Source organism: Erpetoichthys calabaricus, chromosome 4 (genome assembly GCF_900747795.2).
Source record: "Erpetoichthys calabaricus chromosome 4, fErpCal1.3, whole genome shotgun sequence".
Taxonomy (NCBI): Eukaryota; Metazoa; Chordata; class Cladistia; order Polypteriformes; family Polypteridae; genus Erpetoichthys; species Erpetoichthys calabaricus.
Window position 1 is genome coordinate 224,522,395 of NC_041397.2, and position 24,247 is coordinate 224,546,641.

The 24,247-nt window shown below is 40.7% G+C and overlaps 1 protein-coding gene across 3 annotated transcripts in view; it reads left to right on the forward strand.

The window, feature by feature from the left end:
* The window catches only part of gdpd4a (glycerophosphodiester phosphodiesterase domain containing 4a), a 76,476-nt gene extending 56,446 nt beyond the window's left edge, over positions 1–20,030 (forward strand). For all 3 annotated transcript variants that reach the window (XM_028800379.2, XM_028800377.2, XM_028800376.2), the window contains exons 8-16: positions 1,162–1,307; positions 1,476–1,558; positions 5,226–5,376; positions 9,073–9,294; positions 9,798–9,955; positions 13,454–13,601; positions 16,329–16,411; positions 18,395–18,474; positions 18,786–20,030. In XM_028800379.2, the coding sequence (XP_028656212.2) occupies positions 1,162–1,307; positions 1,476–1,558; positions 5,226–5,376; positions 9,073–9,294; positions 9,798–9,955; positions 13,454–13,601; positions 16,329–16,411; positions 18,395–18,474; positions 18,786–18,889 (1,175 nt within the window). In that variant the 3' untranslated portion in view covers positions 18,890–20,030. The remainder of the gene's footprint in view (positions 1–1,161; positions 1,308–1,475; positions 1,559–5,225; positions 5,377–9,072; positions 9,295–9,797; positions 9,956–13,453; positions 13,602–16,328; positions 16,412–18,394; positions 18,475–18,785) is intronic.
* The last annotated feature ends 4,217 nt before the right edge of the window (positions 20,031–24,247 follow it).

Here is a 24,247-nt window from a genome sequence, read left to right on the forward strand (position 1 = left end):
CTGGTCGCTGGGGAAGCCAATTCTCGGTCTGAAGGGAGTGCGACCGAAGCCAGGGATCGGGAAGCCTCCAGACCAGTTGAGTGGAGAGAAGGTCAGCTGCAGGAAGGGCGACTACCCTGTTGAGAAGCCTGATGGGAGAAGCAGGGGAGCCGCCAGGTAGAAAAGGTAAAAAAAAAAAAAAAGGCACAATGCTATGGATTTTAAAGAGACTGCTTCCAGCCGTTGTTTTAACCTCGTTGATCGTTTTAAAGTTCTTTTGTTTCAATTGGATTTTAACCTCCACTCATCACTTGTTTTTTTTATGGATTATTTATTTTGAAGATTTTGAATACACTGCACTTATTTATTTGGACACTGCTTTGTTGTTTTGCTTTTTTAAATAAAAGCACTTTTGCACCATCCCCTTGCTCCATTTGTTATGCCTCACTGCCAAGCTCATCGGTGACATTACCGACGGTGTCGGGTTCAAGGGCTCCCAGAAGCAAGAAGTCCACATGGCTCTTTCTGAGTCTGGCCTTTGGTCTTATCGGTATCCATTATTGTAGTGGGGTTTGCTGTTTGTATTGTTGATTGTACTCTCTGGGATGCTTGTCAGTTGAAGTATGTACTGGCTGCTGCTACATCAACTAAATCTACTCATTCCTAGTCTTAGTACAGATGACTGTCATAGTGGAATAAACACACTAAATTATACAAAGTGAAATATCTACAAATATGAAGCACATTCAAGCCAAGAGGAGTGAAACCATGGCATATGGGTCATCGGCATGAATGCAATACAATCAAGGTAGAGCTGCACTGAGGAGTGAAGTGGGTAGCACAAAAGCCAAAGAAAAATAGTTATTACTTTTTAGTAGGGTAAGAAGTAAAATCTGAAGATGGTTAAGGGCTGTTCAGTATGATACATGGCAGAATGATTACTGTCATTTATTTCATAACCCTCTAATCTTTTTGTCTTGTCTTGTTAAAATTTAGAAGATCTTTTAGTCACTCATTAATGTATTTTGCAGGATGTGGTGGAAGTTGCTACCATTCCAAAGCCAATGAAATAAATGACCAGGCCCTGCTTTTTTGCACATTGTTTGTTTGGTAGTGCCATGGCCGGTGTCTCTCTGTATGTCATGCTGGTATGTAACAATCTCTGTTCCACCTCTCTTTCAGTATACCAGGGGCTGACAATGGCGATATATTTTTCTGTGTTGCTGACATTGTTTCTGCTCCCTCTTGGATTATATTCTTCTTGCATTAAAGAAGAGAAGTCTTTTGGAATGAAACCGTTGCTTATTGGGCACAGAGGTGCACCAATGGTATGTGCCTTCTGATTATTGTACTTGTGTACATTTTTATTATGAGACTTGCTTGCATTGGATAGGCACCATTATGGGTACAATAACATTTAGATATACAAGTAGATTGCACTTAATGTTATGTTTGAAATTCCTTTATCTAATGGAGTTGTCTGTCCTTAATGGCAGCTAGCACCAGAAAATACCAGAATGTCATTTGAGAAAGCCATTAAATTGGAAGCTGATGGACTGGAGACAGATGTCACTATTAGGTAAGTCCCTAAACACTGATTGTGAATAGAAGGGGCTGCCACGCATCGGGTCACCCAGTAGGAGTAGCTTATGGTCAGGGTATCCTGTGAAGACCATAATAGTGCCCCATGTGTAACCACTATTTGTAAATGGGAGTCTTGGCTAAGCGGTGGAATGCTGCATGTGAGGATTGTTTTCTGTATAAACTGTGTGCTTTTGACAAAAGATCATCCAAATAAAATGTGCAAGTGTTTAATCTTTAAATCTACAAGGTAATGACTCATAATTGAATCTAAAAGGGAAGTTTGATCCTTAGCATAAACTAGCTGAAATACCAGGCGTTGCCCGGGAGGAAAATAGTGTTTTTTTTTGTTTTTTTTTAAATTGTTTGAGAAAAATATCATTTATAAATAAAAAAAACAACTTTAAACAAAAATTAAAGTAACAAACAATGAAGACTCACTAATGTGCTTGCATTGTTTACTGAGGTGTCTTGTTATATGCAGTGTTTTTAGTTTTTCCATCCTTAGCCGATATATAAAGATTCTTAGGACTTTGTACCCTTGAACATGCCACATAAAGCTGTCAATGTGAGAAACAGGCTGTGTCCAAATTGATTCCAGCAGTTTTCAATGATTCTGCAAACATTTCAAGTGTTAAGTGGATGATAACAGACATGCAAGACAGAATGTGCAATTTTAGGCTCTTCCAATTGAAATTCTTTTATAGATAGAGATTATATATAGATATACATACTGTGGAACCTCAGTTTGCAAGTAACTTGGTTTACGAGTGTTTTGCAAGACGAGCTAAAATTTTTTAATAAATTTTGACTTGATAAACGAGCAAGGTCTTGCAATATGAGTAGTATGTATACACTTTGTCTGCTGAGCGTCATGTGATCACAACTCAGCTGATTGATCTTCTCTCTCGCTGCGGGATTGTGGGCAATCATCTCCTATTCTCCGTCTGAGTTGGCGTGCCTCACTCATATAGTCAACATCCGTATGAGCGTATACTGTTTACTGCAGAATTGAGTGTGTATGTGTGTGTGCTGTGACGTGCTAGTCCCCATCTTGCACCCCAAAACACAAAGCTGAGTCTCACCAGCTTTATTCAGCTTGAAACAGCAACAGCGCGGTTGTTTATTGTAGCGGGATCTGCCACTCTCCTATACACAGACACAGCAGTCAGGCAGGGTCGTGGCCAAGTAGTACTGTGCCCTGCGCATTTATAATGTTACTTGTTCCTTGCATCACCCATCGACAGCAGGCGCTTATAGCATGTCCGCGATCTTTTCAGATTCGCTTTTACGGCGAACTGCTACAGCGCTGGGAGACTGCGATTGCTTTGGGACGCTCTTCCGCGTGTCGTCCGTTGGGTGCAATCCCACAAGAGTTTAGAAACTCACTCACACCAGCCATGATTCTTTTCAAAGGTAAAGTGCAGGTTAATTTGTTTTATGTATCTTCACTTTATATTTTGTACTAGACAAAGAGCCCGTTTCGACAACGTAAGATGAAACGGGCACGAGTGGAATAGTAATAAGTATAAGCACCACAAACCTGATATAGGTGTATTGAATGAATGCGTAATAAGGCCTGGAGCTGTATTTGAAATCGCCTTTCAAGCCTCTATAGCTTTAATCGACGTCGCCTTTCTCTTTGAATTTTCGTGGCCGTAAATCCGCTGCCTGCCGCGATGTTGGTCGAAATCGCCTTTCTCTTTGAATTTTCACAGACATAAATCCACCGCCTGCCACGATGTCGGTCTCGTAAGGTTTTTCGGGCAGCTGCGCAGATGGCGATGTGCGTAGAAGGTGACTACATATTTGGAGTGAGTGAGGAGACTGGCGAATTATATATAAGATTAATCATTTTTATATGAATAGTTTTGGGTTGTGGAACGAATCATCTGGGTTTCCATTATTTCTTATGGGGAAATTCACTTTGATACAGTATACGAATGCTTTGGACTGAGAGCACGTTTCCGGAATGAATTATGCTCGCAAACCGAGGTTACACTGTATGTATATATAATTATGGTGTTTGTGTGTATATATGTATGTGTGTGTGTGTGTGTGTGTGTGTATATGTGTGTGTGTGTGTATATATATATATATATATATATATATATATATATATATATATATATATATATATATATATATATAATATATATATATAATATTTCTGAATGTTTTATTTATGTTGAAGGAAAATGTCTTTGCTTGTTCTGATGTGAATAGAAACGCAGTGTTGTGTTTTCCATATTGTATGTTCTGTAACCCACTTAATCTTTTCCATGGAAGGTTTCAGTGGTTCAAAATTTTTACTCCAACTGATTTGATAGCAGGTTAGCAGTTAAAACTGTTGTAAAGGAGATCAGGTTCAGGACATTGTCCCGGACAGAAGACCACGCGTAACCCGCCCCAGTAGGGAGTCCACAGGGAGATCCCAGTAAAAGCATCCTTTGAATTACTGGATGTAAACAGCGGCAGGACAGTAAAGTTGAGGCCTGTTGAAACCTGCAGGCTTGTCTAGCCCTTTAGTTAGAAGTGGGGTAGCTGTCTGGCAGGATTACCTGAGGCCACTAGAGGGAGCTCAGGGCCGACAACCGTAGGGGTTTTGTAGTGTCATGCCTACCCGGAGGTGCTTCAGAGGAGACTGGATGTGACCTCTGAAGTAGTCCAGGGATTGGGTAAAAAGAGGCCAGTGGCCCTGGGTTTGGTGCACTTGGAATCGAGTGGAGTGTGGATGAGAATTCACTTGGCAGGAGGAATGAAAAGAGATGTAAGAATGGAGAAAGGCAGAGGTATGATGAGTCTTTTACTACCTCTTGTTGTGGTTTTTGCCTTCTATGCCATGTAACCTTCATTAATCATATGTTATAATCATATGTTATGAAACCTGCATTCCCTTAGATTTTTAATTTCTTTGGCATTTTTTGTGTTTGGGTACTGCAAGAGCCCAGGCATATTACACACAAATGTATGCTTCTGTATGTAACATCACACTTCAGAATGACTGTTGCTGCAGGAGCAGTCTTCTCTGTAGAGATGAAATCTGTTTTGTGTAGAGTCTCCCAGGTGCCTTGGCCCTCTATTTACCCGCCCTGTTTTAAAGAACAGATTCCTACTGGGTCTCCATTTAGCCCATTAAACTCAATCATATTCATACCATTTTCTGTACTATATGATTTATGCTGAAGCAGACAACACCATAAACCTTTTAATGAGCAATCTTAATTTAGTTTTTTTATGTGCAGGTCACATTGTACTACCATACATACATCATTTTAGTTTGGATGACTTGTGCTCTCGTCCATCACACACCATACTGTCAAACAGTCCTTCCTTAATTAGTACTCGGTAAATGAGTACCACCTTTCTAATAACCCCACCAGACCAACACACAAATAGTGTAGTTGTGATATTATGTGATTTTGGCCACTTTTGTGATGAGTTTGTGATGTTTATAGAAAGGTATGATGTTGATTCAACCCTGTCAATTAGGCCCTTGCTTCTTGGTGATAGCAGACCATCCATAAAATAAATTGTGAAAATGTTGCAGGACAATTGCACCTCCACCTGACCACCTGGACTGACTTTTTATAAGTGGTAAGTGGTATATGTATATCTTGTTTAAAAATCTAGTTTTTCAAGTGTTTTTTCCTTTCTAATTAAAGCTACGATGGAGAACCATTCTTGATGCACGACAAGAATTTGAAGAGGACTACTAATGTGGCTCAGATTTTCCCAAACCACTCAAGTCTGCCTGCTGCCTTTTTCAATTGGAGCGAACTGGAAACCCTCAATGCTGGCGCATGGTTCATTGCAGTGAGTGACCGCCATTCACAATGACTTGACTGTGACACTGTATAGTATCTGTCAGCTGGATCACAAAATGGTTATACATAATCTTGTCACACGTGACCAAAGTTGTCGTTTATTTTGGTTGTATTTCCTTGCCTAGTAATACCAGTTCAGGGCTGTGGGGATCTCAAGCCTATCCTGACAACATCAAGTGCAAGGCAGGAACTCGCCCTGAAAGTGAAATCTGTGTCCTCACACTTGTGCTCATACTGTCACTCGCCTACATGGGCCTGTATTGAGCGGCCAGTCACTTTTCAGCTCAGCTACTTGCAGCTTTGTTTTAGAGTACAATAATGACATGTATTTACGTCTAGGCCTGTCTGTGTAGGAACATAAAGTGCATGGATAAATGACACTGGAGACAAATTAACGAATAACACAATGGCATTAAATGTGCAGCCATGGGAATAAATTGGACTAGTTGGGGAAAACCCACAGAATGTGGAGACTTCACATGAACAGGCTGGTATCCTGTGTGGCAGCAGTGTCCAGCCTAATTTGTACCCTCCTGAAGATGGGGTTAACATACATAGCACTGAAACTGATTTGAAACAGATCTTTACAGAAAATATTTTTAAAATAATTAAGCAAGGAGTACAAGGGTTCAATGTCATGTGCTCACTGCCTCCAGAATGGACGAAAGCAGGTAGGGGTGTTTTCTGAGCAGAACTCTGCAGCAGAGGTGCTCCAGTACTACTCATCAGTATATTCACGTGGTGTTTGCTGTGTTTATGGCTTTTTCTGAGTACTGGTCAAGTATAGGACTCCAAAGGAGTGGGTGTAAAATATGTAAAGGACAAAATTCTAGTTTGAAGTAAATCTGTGTAATGTGACTGTTTCTTAATGTTCCAATCATTTACTATTTTTGTAGCAATTTGCAGTCATAGACTTAATTTATAATTTATTTAGTGAGTTTGGTGCAGTCACAGTAAGGTCCCATAATGAAGTTGTGTAGTTTGACATTCGCAGTAACTCAGTCCAACCAGTCTGTGACCCCCCCCTGGCAAAATCAAACAGATTTGGATTTGCCTTAAGTCAAAGGAGTGGGCTTGTGTGTATGAGTGTCAAGAACCAGTGAGATCTCGTACAACAGGACATTGCATATAATGCAGCGAAGAGGGATAAGGAGTGGGGGGTTTTAGGACCTCACAAACGGAAGAAAGGCTCGTCTGTCTGTTTCATGTTTTACGTACCACGAGACCCTTCATACAGCATCAGCTGTCAAGGCAGCACATCCTACAAAAGCCTGGAAGAGTGACTACGTACTGGTGGGCAAACTTTACAATGGCGGCTGTGCAGACACACTGAGTGACACACATGCTGCTCCCATACCACCTGGATTTCCTGATGTGCGTGATCTTTATGTTTATATAGGTTATTCTGGGTGCAATATGTATTTCCAATAGAGCTGTCACATTCAAATGTGAAACTAGAATATTCCTTTTATGATTTGAAATGAGATTCAAAGTTTCAGATCTCCCCACTCAGGCTTGTATTAATGCAGCTGACACTGTCATTTGCTGGAGGACTGCTCTGCACAGTAAGGTTCATCCTCTTGGCCTAAGATGGCTGCAGCCAAACAGTATGTCCTGATGCCACAAGAGGTCTTCATTCGCCTGTATGTTGAGTGGAGCAGTCACACAAACGCTTCACTAACAAAAAAGTGACCACTGGATGCACAGTTACAGTAATAATAAAAAATATTAATACAAAATATACAGTAGATGACATTTTCCTACCACTGCAATTGTATTTTACTTTTAGCCTGCACTTAGTGAAGAGCACTATTACAAAAATCAATCAACTTGTCTTTGGCAACTCCCATCATGAAGGGATCAACAATTCTTTCATTGTTTGAGTATTTGTTTTTCTTCCTTCTTCATATAACTCCTGCCCTAATTTCTCCCATGTCGCCCCTTGCACTCTCTACTAGAGGGGTGTGTGTGTGTGTGTGTGTTTTAAATTGTTGGTTTTCATCCAGCCATGGAACTAAACTGTTGCCACAATTCTTTTGCCTTGCTTTCAGATTTTGTTCTGTATTGTTTAGTAGCTTCCCCATAAATATTCAAAGTTATTTTTATGAGTGATTTTGTTACTTGCTTTGAATAAAGGCATCTGCTAAATAACTAATTATAATAAGGAGGGCATACTGTATTATCACACAGCAGTCTTTACTACAAGTTGTTGTTTCATCTCGGTTTTATATAAAAGAGCGTTTAGTGCAGACATTTATATGCTGTAGCCTCCAGGAGCAAACCATAGCAACATAGCCGGGGAACAAAAGAAACTGATCAATGAGTGTGTTTAAACACATGTAAGCCATCACAAGTGATTATTTATTTGTCTGGATTTCATTTGAGCCTTCCGGGTGTAAAGAGGCCGTGTGATTGCTCTAGTCAGCTATCAGTTTATTTTTCATGCTATAATGCTAAAAGTCTTAAGGTAATGGATGGTTAGTAATAAAACAGCACTTTGAACTTGCTGTCAGCTTACAAATCGTGAGGGTTACTGGTAGCCGAGTTCTTCTGTGTGTATTATACGGAGGTCAGGTACGCTGCTGCTACACTGTGGAGCCACCAGAGAGCCTCTCTCCAACTTTTGATGAAATTCGTGAAGGTTGTGTGCATGAGTTTTGTGCTCCAGTGTATCCTCTGCAGTGCACACACAAGACTAAAGCTTCTAGCCCGACATCAGGTAGTGTTCTCCATAACTGGCCAAGTAGCACATTCTGGTTCCCTTTCTTGGTGGCTTTAACTGAAAGGCTTCTGTCAGCACCATGTGGCCATGCAGGCACTGAACAGCCTTTGAGTGGAGCTTCAAGAGTTATAGATAAGAAAAGAAATGATCTGCGAGAGCACTGAAATGATGTTGTAGCTAACTAAGGCTTCAGTTAGGCAGAAGTGGCTTTTTTCTTTTCTTTTTTTTTCCTTTTCTAATTGAAATGCATTTAATAGGATGGCTAAATATTAGACATTTGAAAGAGCTATGAATTTTAATAAATACTAAAAATTAAATGTTCCTCCTTAAACAAAAGCTGTACATTTCATTCACTACAGCATATTATAAACATGGTGCTGTCTTTATACATTAGTTGTTGAAAATGAAGCATTATTCTTTTCTTTCTTATTAAAGTACCCATTACTGACCCAGTGTGTTCCCAATGTTTTGTGCTGGCTGTCATAAATGGTGATGGTGTATCCCTGTTCAGTCCATGTGTGACTTGCAGTCCCCCTCCATGTAAGACCAACTGAAGTACAGACAAACTGTGTTGAGCTGACCGGCACAGAGAGACTGTGAATAAAGTAAATCCTGAAATGTGACAAATCCCACAGCGCGATGACTGACTGCGGAAAGCCAGATTGGTTCCTGCCTTGCGTCCAGTGTTCTCTGATCCTGCATCCCTGTGATGGTTTCTGTAAATGGATGAGTGGGTTACTGCAGCATTTTCTACAGTTATACCAGGAATTCCACGTCTGTTAGCCAAAGTAATTTATGCACAAGTCCTTACAGCAGTAGTAATAACAGATTTTTTTGCTTTTCTTGAATTTTGCTGTAGTTTGTAACTGATGTTGAAATTGAATCAGTCATGTTTATGGAGTTTGTCTTTTGAAGTGTAGTCTCCACAATCTTTCTTTTTTTTTTTTAAATTCTCTTTTGCAGAATGATCCATTTGGAACAAAATCTTTACTGTCAGACGAAGACCAGAGACTAGCAGAAAACCAATCCATTTGTAGACTAATTGATTTCTTATATTTAGCTGGTAGCAACAAAAAACTTGTCATATTTGACTTATATCGGCCTCCATCTGGCCATCCCTACAGAGATTCCTGGATTAATAGGACTCTGGAAGTCATCAATGAATCCTCCATTGACCCCAGTCTGGTAGGTTTGTGATTATTTCCTTACACAAGTATTGGGCCATTTTGTGGTGTGTATGCACTGTACACAGAATGTACTAAATGTGTATTTGCATGAACACTTCATGACTTTAGCAGCAAAGTATTGTATGACACTCACTCTTAATATGCAACAAGAGACTCTTTGAGCAAATGGGTGCCACAGATCCACAGATGGTTAGTCTGCATGGCTCGGAAAACATGAGGGCATAAGCATGAAAAAGTGCCTTGATCACCAGTGCAGTCACGCCGCCTCGTTTTTATAGATTTGATATTTGTGTCATGTTGTGACGGTAAAGTCCTGGCGTATGGCCCTCTGCTTTTACTGTAGAAATTTAGCTTTTCCTTTTCATTGTCAATTCAGTTTGCACAGCTCAGATTAGGCAGCAAAGTGACATTTTTTTAATGAGTGATCTCATGGTGTTCATTCACAAACTAAATGTGACTGCTGGAATGTAACAGGCTGATCTAATGGCTTCTATTTTACAGATTCTGTGGCTGCCGCAAGAGCAGAGGTCAATGGTTCAAAGTCTTGTACCCGAGTTCCAGCAGACCTCCGGCCAACAGGATTCAATCGAGCAGCTAAAAGAGGATCATATTGTCATGCTGAATCTACCCTACAGTGAAATGTCTGCAGAGCAAATTGGGTAATGAGCCAGGCACTAAGGGAGTGCAGACTGTTTTGAAGTTGTGTGTGTGTGTTTATACAATTCGACATCTGCTCAAATAGACCAGTTTAGACATACAGATCGGTGTATTTGGGTCCATGTATGTTTTGTTTTGTTTTTTTAAAAGGGCCCATGTTTTCTTTATATACAACACACAAAGTATTCTGAATAATAACATCTTAAGATGTGCCCATCTTGAGCACTTATTTTATTAAGAACAAGTCCAAGTATTTCAAATATAACAAAGTTGACTTTCTCCCAACCTGAAATTCTTATTTAATTTCAATTTGTGTAAGTAAGGTAGCACAATGAACTCACTTGCCATTTACTCATCCTTTGTGAATTCAACACAGTAGATTGCAGACTTAAATTATATTGCTTGTGTGTGATTGGGGTTTGCTATGCAGGACATACATCGGTTATTGGTGAAGCAGGAATGTCTGAATGCTTAGATCATTCTGTACCCTTGATCAGCACTAGGCATGCAAAACCAGCCAAATTGCTCCAACTTTTCCTACGCAAATAGAAGCAAATCCAGGATCCACCTTCTCTGCAAAAGAATATTGGCTCTTACCCTAAAGAGGACTTGATGGTCCAGAAGTGAAACACTGCTAGTAAGCAATAACAGAACTCTCTGTGTTACTTTTTACTAATGATAAAGAACCACTCTTTCATGTGATAAGTAAATGATCATCTAGGCAGACACAAAAAATACAAGCCATTTCAGTTCTGTGAAAAAACACAATTTCTTTATGTGGTCTGGCCCCTAAAAGTTAGGAAATACAGTAAATTTTAAAGTGCAGTTGACATGTCCATTGAGCTGCTCATCTAGTTTATTAAGCTAAAGTACAGAGCCCTTTTAGTTCATTTGAATATGTTCATTTTCTTCTGGTGATCTTCTGCTTCCAGCTTTCAAATTTATTTTGCAAAATCCACACTATACACTGTAAAGATGACTTTTGAAAGTAAATATGTGAACCAAAAGAATCTATATGGTGCAATTATCATTTTTTAATGTATTATGAAATATCAATTATAATCTGTTTGGTGTATAAATGAAAAGTCCACTCCTGAAACAGATTTGTCCAAATAAAGACTGTATTCATCATGTAAGGGTGCAGACTTGGAGAAGTGATGCGTGAGCTTTTAAATTGAAAATGCAACATGTGCTGCTTGCGGTTTGGGTGGATTTTAGTAAGTTGAATGCGGAGTTACATTATTGTAGTTAATACAAGAACAGTCCAAAACTAGAAAGCAAATGACACCTTTGATCAGCCCTGTGAGGATTTACAAGCCTCAAGTTTGTCATGTGTTAAACTAATGTACTATATATGTATGTACAGTGCATCCAGAAAGTATTCACAGTGCATCACTTTTTCCACCTTTTGTTATGTTACAGCCTTATTCCAAAATGGATTAAATTCATTTTTATCCTCAGAATTCTACACACAACACCCCATAATGACAACGTGAAAAAAGATATCAAAGGAGTGGCTTCAGGACAACTCTGTGAATGTCCTTGAGTGGCCCAGCCAGAGCTCAGACTTGAATCCGATTGAACATCTCTGGAGAGATCTTAAAATGGCTGTGCACCGACGCTTCCCATCCAACCTGATGGAGCTTGAGAGGTGCTGCAAAGAGGAATGGGCGAAACTGGCCAAGGATAGGTGTGCCAAGCTTGTGGCATCATATTCAAAAAGACTTGAGGCTGTAATTGCTGCCAAAGGTGCATCGACAAAGTATCGAGCAAAGGCTGTGAATACTTATGTACATGTGATTTCTCAGTTTTTTTATTTTTAATAAATTTGCAAAAACCTCAAGTAAACTTTTTTCACGTTGTCATTATGGGGTGTTGTGTGTAGAATTCTAAGGAAAAAAATGAATTTAATCCATTTTGGAATAAGGCTGTAACATAACAAAAGGTGGAAAAAGTGATGCGCTCTGAATACTTTCTGGATGCACTGTATGTATGTGTAATATATATATATGTGTATATGTGTGTGTGTATAATATATATAATATTTGTGTGTGTGTGTGTATAATATATATCCTCTTTAATAAAATACTTGTGTGCGTCCATGTGTCCGTGTGTGTGTGTCTTCTGGTGAAGTGCGCATGCGCGGGGCACGGTGCGATGCTTTAAAGGCCGCCTGACGCGTCACACAAGACAGAGAGGGCGGGACCTATAAAATATCGTGCGGCCGATCCAATCGGATTTTAAGACCTAAAACATAACGCATGAAAAATACAATCGGGTACTGAGAAGCGGAGACCAGCTTCCCCAAAGAGGTGGGATTAGTGTTTGTTGTTGTGCAAGTGTTCACTCTGAGGATGTCAGATTTGCGATTAACAAAGTTGGCCCGGTAAAGTGTAAAGTGTTTTTTCCTAAATATACAAATTTTCAGGATATTACAATAGGATGACTTTTAAAAGTAGATTTATTTTCGTGCACATAAAATCCGTTGCTGGGGAGACGGCATACATACAATAATCAGCTGCACGCCAGCACAGATTAAAAAACTTGCTGGAGAGACGTATTACTGTGAGAGAAAATTAAAGGCACACAATACAGTGACGCATATTACAGCCACATACAAGCCAGTATTAGTGTAACAGAAAATATTTAATATAGACTGTTCCTACTAATGTTTATGCACTACTATTCTAGCGCCTGTTATTGTAACGGGCTTAATGTCTAGTGTATATATATATATTATGTGTATGTATGTATGTCCGGGTGAGTGTGCATAGGTTGTCACCTCTCATGCACGTAGAGTCCACCCATATGACTTAAGAAATAATTATCTGCTTTGTGGGACGAGCATCAGACTAAGTTGCTGGGTATGTCACACTACATGACCACCACTCACGACTCGCTAAGATTTTGTAAATGCAGTCTACAACTGAAAATCACTGGAGAGTCGGGTAATGAACCCCAGATAAGACAGCGCATGCTCGATGTTCACAGAACAGTTATTCTGTGCCACCCCCCGCAGTGCTTTACGATCTTCAGGTGAGCAGGTGCCATGCCAGCATGTTATCCAGCCAGTTAGGATGGGCCATGCTGTGCACCTGTAGAGGTCCATGAACAAGTGGACAGATCAGAGCTTTTCCTCGGATATCTGAGTAAGCCTGAGGCATGTGTTGTGTCCGATTTCAGTTCACCAGTGATGGTCACTCCAGCAGATTTTATAGCTGCTTAACCATCTCAACCGCACAGGCATGAGTATGCTCCGTCTTCCAAAGACTATGACCAGTTCCGTAGTTTTTGCTGATTGTCACACTCTCTCCAGCCTCACCTATGCAATTTCCTGAGGTTTATTGAAGAATTGATAGATTAATGTATAAATTGCTGAAGCACTTAATCTGTACATCTTAAACTTGCTTCCTCTGGTTTGAAGTGTCCTTTAAGTGGCTGATCACGAGTACAAAAACAAGAAGTGTTTATATACTTTTTATTTTCTTTCTTTTCTGCAGTGAATATGCAGCTTCCAACATCACAACTAACCTGTATGTGGTCAACCAGCAATGGCTGTACTCTCTGGCATGGTGTGCAGGAACGCACTCCGTTACCACCAATGCAGTCCAAGGACTCATAAACCTGCAGCGTCCCCTGTTTCTCATGGTAAGTTGGTTCACTTAAAAGACAAGAACATTTTTGTTCTCCTGTCCAAAATTTAAGTGGAGTGCATTGACTAGTTTAGTTTTTTGGGGTTTTTTTTTCTGTTTCTACGCAAGCAACGAGCTCAACTGCTATGAATAAATTAATTCTGTTGAGTGTTCACTAAGGTGCCACACAAGTTACATGGAGTGTGGCATGGCAGTCAAGGGAGTGGACTTTAAAAACAGAAGACTGTAAGTTCAGGGTCTGCCTCTGCTTTAGTGTGTCAGCCTGTTAACTTGCTAGTGTATCCATTGTAAGTGCATTTAAATGGCAGTCAAACGTGATGATCTTGTAACTTGCCTTGGGTGAGTAGTGTGAGACAAGAATCTACAATTAAATAAGTAGGATGATTTTAATTCATATTTGGTTTAATTACAAATTAAAAGGGGCTTAGTTATAGATTAGCGGTCTGCATTCCTGTGAAAGTCCTGCAGGACTCAGGCGGCCAGTTACTGTACAGTTGAGGAAGGGCTGGCTGTCAGAGCAAAGGGAGCCTGAGAAAAAGATTTCCTCAAAAGCAATCAAATAGAAGTGAGGAGGTTCTTTTACACTTGTAATGTCTTACCCACATTCTAATCATTAGCACATGCAATTGAAAAAGAAGACACATCTGTGACGTGTTGGCCTCTCTTATTATTTGAACTGATTTTTGAAATGAATCCTAATGTTTATGTGCATAGATGTTTGCAAAGGCATAATCATGATTGATGCTTTGGATCTCCATTTTCAGTTCTGAGTTGTGCATTGGGACTTGGGGACCCATGAGATGTGGGTGCAGGACCCTTTCACACTCGTGCTGGTGGGAATGGGAGGTGAGGACGGATCGCAGGACAAATGAAGGGGGAGAAAAGGCATCTGACATTCAGTTAAACTCCTGCAAGTTTTGTTACTTTGATTGAATGAATAAAATCCTCATTATTGTTAAAATAGTATGGTGATTACATATTAAAATTGTAATCATAATGCTGTCATTTTTAGGATGCCATTTTCTAAAGCCAGATATCTAAAATGTATTTAGAAAATGTAGTTGGCAGATGTGCAAAGGTTTGAAACTGGTAAGTAGATAAGGGGGACATTTCGACTAGATTTCCACTGGTTTTAGATGCACATAGAGGAGAGGAGCTGAACTATCTGAGTTATGTCAAGTATGGCAAAGTTTGAATGACAGTGGGGGAGAACGGGCAGAGGTGGTCTGAGATATGCTGTGTTAGTGGAATCAGAAAGGGAATGTGCCAGGAGTGAGCAGGCATGGAAGAAATCCCACGTGCAGGCCTGTTTTCGTTGTCCTTGCCTTGCTGCTTTTGTGCAGAGCTGATGTTCTTCAGACTTATTTGTTGATTCAGAGACCTTTTATATGAAGGTCTGAAGAAGAGTTTGGGTTTTTTTTTTTTTTTTTTTAATAAACATTAATTTAGGTACTGTAAGAATGCATTTATTGCTCTTATGTAACAAGAGCTGAATAATAAAAAGTTCTTTTGGTCTTCACTACACTTCTAAAACATTAGTAGGTTCATCTCGGTGCAGTGAGGCATAACAAGACTCTGATACGCTGCTAAAAAGACTTGAAGGCCTTGCAGGTTTTCTAATTAAGAGAAACACGTCTCACTTGAGCCACCTCGGACTGCTCTAAAGCAGGCCCCATTGCAGAGACGCACGGCCGCCTCACTGATGCTCTGTAAGTGTCATTCACACCACAAGAAGCCTTTAAGGTCTTGATACTTAAGAGTAAAGGAGTGATAGACGCATTTTTACACACCTATACTAGTGGTACGTTTTTTTTCTTTATAGATTATAAAATGTACTTTATAATAATATTTTTGCAAATGAAGGTTTCTGTCACTGGTGTCTTGTATTCAACTTCTCCTTTTAAAAAAGGACTAAAATAATTAAGTGAAAAGCGTACAAAGACACAATAATAATAATAATAATAATTCATTACATTTATATAGCGCTTTTCTCAGTACTCAAAGCGCTATTCACACAGGGAGGAACCGGGAAGCGAACCCACAATCTTCCACAGTCTCCTTACTGCAAAGCAAGACAGACAGACGGACAAAACACACATCTGTGTTCAAAAATGGACCACAGGATAAGACAACTTGTGGAATGCTTTTCAATTTGTTTATCGTGATAGATGAAGGGCTCACGTGTTTTATGGTGTATTTATTTATTTATTGATTTTCCTAACATTTGGAGTTTAAAAACATGTTTGTGGGGAAGGAACTGTGGACGCCTTTAACCACAAATATGACTAACAGGTTAATCCACAAATGAACAAAACAAAAATATGATTTGGTTAACTATTCAGGCCTAGAGTTTATTTGCATGTTATATGAAGATTATTTTAATAATTTTTGCATAATAAGTTGTTAAATGTTCGTTCCTACCTTTCTTTCCATGGATATTTATAGACATTTCTAGTGCAGTGCAGAGGAGGTTTGCAAGACACATGCTGGGATAGGCAAAGATGGTCACCAGGGCTTATAAATACCTTAGCAGCAGAGTCTCTTTATACTGTACAACGCACTCCCACCAGAGCCACACACACTAGAGCCAGTGTGGCATTGCCAATTTGATATCATCATCTAAGGTGTCTTGCCAGTCTTACAGTTTTATTCTGAATTATTTTCTGTACCTGGTTAGCTTTCTTGCCTTTCATTTTTTTGGTGCTGTGTTGTTTTTTTGCAGACGTTCCAGGAGTACAGCATGATGTGGATCCTGACGGACGCCCTGTCTGCGGTTCTCGTCACACTCGTGTTCACCTTTCACTGGTGAGCTTCCCCATTCGGATGGTTTTCTTTCTGATGGAAGTGAATTGGTCTCAGGGTTTGTAGTGCAACATGGCCAGCGCTGTCTAGTGGAGCGTTGCTGCTGCTTTAAAAGTTGCAATGGATGCTAAATGAAGACTTTGCATTAATAAAGGAGTTACAGTCCTTCATGATACCCAAACTGTGTGAGCTCCTGTCACAAACTGCTCAGTATTTCATTCTTGTATGCAAAGGCTAGAAACGGTGTGCCTTCCAAGAATATAAAATGCTGTTGGTTTCAAGAAATATCGTTATTGCATGTAGAGTTTTGTTTTTGGTTTGGAGCTCCAGGAGGCCATTTTCTGCAGTGCAGTCTGACACTTTGAGTAAACTCTCATATTTCATATTCAGTGCTCACAGTTTATTAAAACTTGAGTGGCTTCTGCTGGTACAGGTTAGTAATTCCTGACTAACATTGCTGTGGTTACCCCCAAACGCAGTCTCAAAGGCTCACTTGCCCCCAAATCCATGTTTTCACTATGCTCGATTGTAACTATATAATTCTATACTATAATACTGCCCAGTTGTTTGCGATGTTTCTGAAACGTTACGTGAATATAGGGTCTTCAGTGGACCATAGGTCAGCATCAAACACTCTTTGATGAGTGAAAATAAAACTGTATAGACGACATCAAATAGAAGTCCATAGTATTCACCGTCTTTATTCTGGCGTGGTAAACGGGCTGTGGTGCAACTCTTTGGCTGTTAGATGCCACTTATAACCACGAAAATCAGTAAGGAGGTTTTTCAGCATAAATGAAGCTGATATTCTAGTCCTGCGTCATCCTTTAAAGAACTGCTCTTTCCTGTTGTTTGTAGTGATGAGTAAGACAAGCTTTTGGTGATGTGTGTTCTCCATGAAATCATCTCATGAAATTGTTACATCAGGCTTCAATGAGAATCCAAATAATATCAAAATGTCCATTTTAAAAAAAAAGTCACAAATTAGGCATCACGTTGTACACTGACGATGTTCCAAACACATGTAATTAGGGTAAAATATTGTTAAATAAAATTTTGGACATGAGCTTCTGAGTTGAGGACCTGCCGCTGCTCTGTGTTGCCGGTTATCCCGCCACAACCTGCAGTGCTTCTCGGTTATTTATGGGCAGTAAGTGAAGTGACCTTGTGCTTGTTGAAGTATCTCAGATACGCACAAATACGATGGACACTTTCCATGTGATTGTTTTCTCTCGCTTTTCCCTTACGTTTGATCTCTTAAGCGTACACCTCTCTCGCGCTGCACTCTGCTGTGTTGAGATCACCATGATAGCCAATAAGTGAGCTACTGCAGGCAGGACTTCTGACCGTTGGATGAAGTTGGATGTGCCTTGCGTTACTCGAATGAGGACGGTGCAGAGGGATTTTCTGCTGTTCCTCCAGTAATGTCACTTCTGTATGGTGCTAATTTTATTCAAGTGTTTCATGTTAAGTAGAAGCCATTTAGGTTTCTGGCTTCAGGAGTTTGGGCTTCATTCTCTACACTGAGGCCATTTTAGTGCATTTGATGTATTCATTCTCTGTTCATGTGGGTTTTTCATGGTCCTCCTCGTTGGTGCTTATTAGGTGACAATAAATGGAGTGTGTAGACTGGGGTGGATCAGCGGGTTATCCAAAGCTGCCTCCTGCCTTGTGGTTTCTGATGGGATAGGCCGTCTTCATCCCCCATCTCTGTTGCTTCTCCAATCCCCACAGTTAGTAAAGGGATACGTTTAACAGTAACAGTTTACACCTCTGACAGCAGGCAGCAGAAACTGTCCAGATGGGAAGTGGTTTATCAGTGGCTTTAGAAATAGGTTTTTTTTGCAGTAATGTGTCCTTTACTTATTGTTCACTTAGCAGAAAGACTTAGATTGACATTTAATATTTTATAATATTTGTGTGGCCACCTTGGAGACTTATTAGGTCTACAGTGAATGGTTTTGTTTTGGGGGCTTCTTCCTGTAGGTGGCGGGAAAGGGGGCTGCCATGCTGCACTGGCAGGAGTCGGACTCACGAAACTGGGCCGTACAGCAAATTCCGGACTGGTAAGCATTGCAACAGGCGGGCCGACTGATTTTAAAAAGATGTATTCTCAAAAGAATATAGTAAGTGAAGTAGTTATTCTGTCTTCATTTATTATTTGCAGCCTTGTCCCCTCTGTATTAAGTGTCACTGTTTGAATGCTTTTAACAATTCCTACCTTTTTTTTTTTAATAATATATAAATACTAAAGTTTTACTCCTTTTGGACATTTCCATAAGCCTCAGTTTAACCATCTTGTCCATCCTTTGGCTTTTACTTAAGACTGTGAGTGTTACAGGTTTGTCACCTTTCTCTCCTCATCCCTTTCCTGCAGAGCTCAGTGATGTGTGGTCGGTGTTCAATGTCAGTGAAGCCCGAAGTACCCCTACCTCCTCCGATTTGCCAACCATATACGAAACCCCAGAAGTTCCAGCGTGACAATGCAAGCTTTTCAAGTTGACTGAGCCAGGCAGAAGCTGTCCATCACACTGAAGGATACGGAAGAAGTGCACATGCAGAGTTCATTTCATCCTTTCACTCTCTTGCTCACATGTCATCGGCACGCTCCTCAGGACTGTCATTTTCAGCGGCTTCTCGCTGGGTTAATGAGCCATGGTTTATTTTATTTTTCTCCTGCAGTCACTTATGTTCATTTATTCTGTGGAGAGCTGTAAACAGCATGCTGTTCAGCTGTGGAGAGCTGTACTCCTTTACTAGTACGCACTTTCAGCTTCTCTCATTCAGTATTTTATTCCATCCCTAAATGTGCCATACGCGCGTTCAGCATTGCAGCAGGCACAACTGTGTGCAGACTGGCTATGCTGACGGCTCCTTCTGTGCTTCTCCACCTCGAGTAATAAGCAGGACTGGAGTTTCTTTACACGCACAAATCACAATTTCATTTTCAAGAAGTTTTCAAGCAGCACTCAACCTCTCGGAGGTCTTGTGCTGCTGTAGTTTGCACTTTTTTATCATGAGTTAAGCAGTATGGGTCTAGTGGAAAGGTGGAGAGCTGCTTCAGAAGATTACTGCTTTGCCAAGGTAATGAATTTTGGGTAAAGATGGAAGAAAAAATGCTTTTTTGGGGATATGTGCCACAAAGGTGCGTTAGAAAGGGGCAACTTAGCCCTTTTTGATACTCGAGCCCATCTCTATCTCTGGCACGGTGCTGTAAGGGCTTGTCTAGCTTATTTGGTACTGTCAGCAGTCAGGCTAGCTTGGCCATTGTCCAGATAGCCTTGGATATAACCAGGGCTGATCGGCTGTTCTTTGACCTTTACTGTATAAATTTGTTATTTTATCCAAATGTTCCATTGAGGGCTTGAGGATACCAGGCGGGTGATTGAAGTGGATTCGTTTGGGAGCCACCCAGAGCAGCACTTGGTGCCAGTAAGCACATAAATGCTGCAGTTTTATGTGGTGGGGTGTGCTGTACATGAGGATTGACTTTGTTCCAGGAATCTTGGCAAAGCGTGAGCCACTTTAAATTGTTAGACTAAATGTAAAGCTTAATTATATAAAGATTGCCTAAATATAAAATGAGCGGATTGGTTTTCTAATAAAATGGCTTTGAAATATATTGAAGTTCCTGTGTTTCAAATCATAGCACTAAGGTTGTTTTTAAAAGTACAGCCTGACACATTAAGAGTGCAAATGTTTTCTCATGCGTGGGGGTCTTAATGCCAGCTTTGTTGGGCAACTGTTTCACACAAGTGCCAGATGGGTGTAAATTGTTTCACATTTTAAAGCTCAAACAGAGCCCTGCCTAAGGTGGTTGCCATCAGTATTCATCTGTCCTGCAGACCACCTCCGTTATTTTACCACCAATGCATGTTGTGCAACTTGCTAGAAGACTTTATCATAGAACTTAAAAAGACTGATGGGGTGAGTCTGCTTGAAATGGAGTGCGACCAGCATTCTACAGCAACTGCATCAAATCACTAGGTGCCGCCACCATTGTGTGCCTTCATTACCCCAACAGGCTTGTTCACTCTCTTGCTACTCTGATTGAACCACTGCCATTGGCACAGTGCCCATCTACAAGGCTACACATGGCAGGAAGGCAACTTCACAATACTTGGGGCGTAAAGCTAATAATGTAGGAGTTGTCGTGGGTGCACAGAGCGTTCTGTTGGGTTTTTTTTCCCCCAATTTAAACCCTTTTGCTGCTCAGGTTCTAGCAGCCTGCATCTTTAACATACCAAGGTGTTTGGCACACATGAGCTCCAACTGAACATTAAAACATATATATTACATTATGGCGGTAGGGTGATAATGATTGTGGTATTTTTTTCCCTTTACAATACAGGTTGCTCAAGCAGGAGGAATTAATTACTTTTCGTGTTCTCACTTTTACATTTAAAAAAAAAAAAAAAAATCATCCCAGTCAGCCAAACTCTTGGCCAGTGTGCTCAGTATGCTTTGTCTGACATGGTGCCAGGCTTGGCACACCTTCATATTGCTTCACAATGCTGATTCACGGTTTGGCTTGTAAAGGTACCATAATCCGGTAATTGCTTGCTTGAATGCCTACTGTAATGCCCTTAAGATATCGGAAACCACCTTAGGCCAGTTTTTCTGGGTTGTGTGCCAACAGCATTACAGCAAGTCTGGAAAGAATTTCCCTACATAACTCTGGGATTGTGACAGTGGGACGGTCTGTTACAATGTACATCACACTGGGCCTCTCTGCCACAGCAAGCTATCAAATGTCTGTGAAATGTTGCAAGAGCAACGCTAGTCTTTATTTATTCTAAATTACGAGGCAGTGGCTCAACTGTTGGTGATCTGTCTGTTTTCTTATACTACTTATCCCCATTGAAGGTCACAGGGAAAAACATTTCTGCTGCATTGGGGGCAAGACAGGGACCACTTCAAGGTTGGCATAGAATCTCTGCTAGCCAGTATGCCTTTGGACTGTAGAAGAAAGCCACTGCTGTTTGTTCCCTTTTGTAACGGCCCTAACCAGTATACCTGTTTCAGGGTCCTGTTCCCTCTTTACCCATCTTTGCTGTGTGGTTTGTGGGCTCCAAGTGGTTGCCTGTCTTGTTCACTGTGTGATGGAAAATGGCCTTGGAGAAAATCTACAAGAGTGGAGGTGAATCTGCAGACTGCTTTCCCACAAACACATTTTTTTGAATGAAAGTGCCCCACTTAAAATTAATTTCAGGGGTCCGTGGTAGTAGGGTGTTTGTACCGTGTTAGCCATTATGGGTGCAATGAGAAGTTAAGCAAAATGACATCTTTCATTGGCAAACTAAAAAGATTACAATATGCAAGCATTCGAGGCAACTCAGGCCCCTTCTACAGGCAAGACTGCCAATAAAATGTGTTGTTTTGCTTGACTTCTTATTGCATTTCAGGGGTCCAAAATGAAGGAAGGCTTTACAGTTTTAACTTTTATTGGTCAGCCCGTCCAGTAACCACTCATCGTATAAGCATGGCTCACTATGGAACAAAGGCCTTCTTTCCTCTGAGAGCAGGCGCCACTTTAACTTGGCATCATGACTTTAATTTTACTTCCCCCTTTGTCTGAAGTAGAACCACCACCCCCATTGATTGTGTGGCTTCTCCAAAATGGATTTTTTGGCTGGCCTACTGTCCTGGAATCCTCTTACTTGACACGCACATAGTCCTTACCACATTCAGTTTTTTTTTAAACATGACCGTGTATTACTTCATTTTATTCTGTGTGCTGACTGTAACGGACTGAATCAGTAGCTAATACTGACTGACAGGAGTGTTAATATCCTTCAGTCCATGTTAAATTTGCTTATAATTCATATACAACTGTCATTTCTGAAGGACCTTTCTCAGCATCTCGGGGCACTTAACAGGTACAAGACTGCAGTACAGCTGTTTAGATTTTTAAAAACTAGACCACCAGAAATGTAAGAAGACTTAACTAATTGATACAATCCAGTTCACAGACCCCCAAGTTCTCATTTCAACCTCCATTGTCAGTAGGCTGTCAAATATAATTTCATTTGAAACCTTTTAATAGTTCAGTGCAAGGTGGGCAGCATGTCGGCCTCCTCATTTTGTGTCTGAATTACTAAGGAACGGTAGCTGCAGTGCCTCCTGTGATTCCCCTCGTGAGTCAGTGGTGTGCAGCCTTGTGATTGACGCTGGCCCCTCAACTCTGCTCTTGGAGGGCTGCAATGACTGCTAATTTCTTAAGTAGAACCTTTATTAAAGCTATGCACTTTTTGCTTATTTTTTAGTTAACACGCTTGTTACAATTCAGAACCCTTCATTTCTTATATTAGTTGTAAATCGCTGCATTTAACTTAAAAATTACTTCCCATTTTCTTATTAAGCCACTAGTTAAAACTGAGCTGCAAAAATCAAATGAACCACCAGCTCTCCTGGGGCCTCGAATAAACGGTGCGTACGCACAAAAATGTTGTGTATGCCTGTTTCCACGCTCACATTATGATGTATAAAAACTAAACTTGCCGTAAAGCCACGCGCATTTTCATGCCAGTACCCACCCTTGCGTACGCAGTTTCTGCTCTGTTTTGTAAACTGGCGTCACCCAGTGTCAAAGCAGTGCTTCCCTTTCTTTTTTAGATTCACATCCACGACACAGGCTTTATCAAACACACTGAAATTAACTGCATATCGCGTATACATTTAAAAGGCACTTGATTGTAATGAATCAGTAACAATATAATGGTGCACAGAATAGCCAAACTATTCCACTACCATGGCTGCTTTAGCGTTGTTAAAGGACATCACAAATGAAAGAATCAGAAGAGAACGCATATTCAGAGATCATACGGATTCCTTGGCACATGATGATGACTGGCTTCTAAGTAAATTTAGGTTTCCAAGAGCTATCCTCTTGAAGCTGTGTGCTGAACTGGCGCTGGCTTTACAAAGACAAACTGTGAGGAATTGTGCTCTACCTGCTCCTTTGTAAGTTCTATCCATCTCGGGTTTTTAGCCACAGGAGCTTTTCAGCGTGAACTGGCTGAGCGCTCAGGTATTTCTCAGTCATCACTGAGTCGTGCCATGCCAGCTGTTTGGCATGGCATTATCCACTTGTCAAGCAGATATACACGATTTCTGTACACTGTGATTGAACAGGCAGACATCAAAGCACAATTTCCCACAACATCCGGTTTTCTGTAATTGGAGCAGTCGACTGCACACACATTGCTATAAATTGCTATAAAATTAATTTGTTTATGTAAATAGAAAGCATTTCCACTCTATTAATGTGCAGATCATCTGTGATGCGAAAATACTCCTCACTAATGTTGCAAGATGGCCTGGCTCAACTCATGATTCATTCATCCTGAGAAATAGTAGTGTGGGGAACAAGCTTGAACATGGTGCTGTGCGTGATGGCTGGCTTTTCAGTAAGATAAGACATTTAATATTACCCCTTTGGTCAAAATTGTATGTTATCTGTACGATGTAACCATACAACATGATTACTTAGGACAATGGGTACCCGCTGAAGATGTGGCTTCTCACCCCGCTCGCCAACCCACTGACTGACCAACAGTGACGTTATAATGACCTCCTCTCTCGGGCTCAGGCATTGGTAGAACGTACTATAGGGCAGCTTAAGGTCTGTTGGTGCTGCCTGGATAAGACTGATGGAGTGCTGCTCTATAGTCCACAAAAAGTGTGTCGCATCATGCAAGCATGTAGTGTTCTGCATATTATGGCACACAATCGTGGCTTGGCCCATACCTGAAGAGATGTGGTATAATGAACCCGACGCTGAACCACCAAATGCTCAGTCACATCGGACAGTGTTGCAATGTCAAATGAATGTAATTA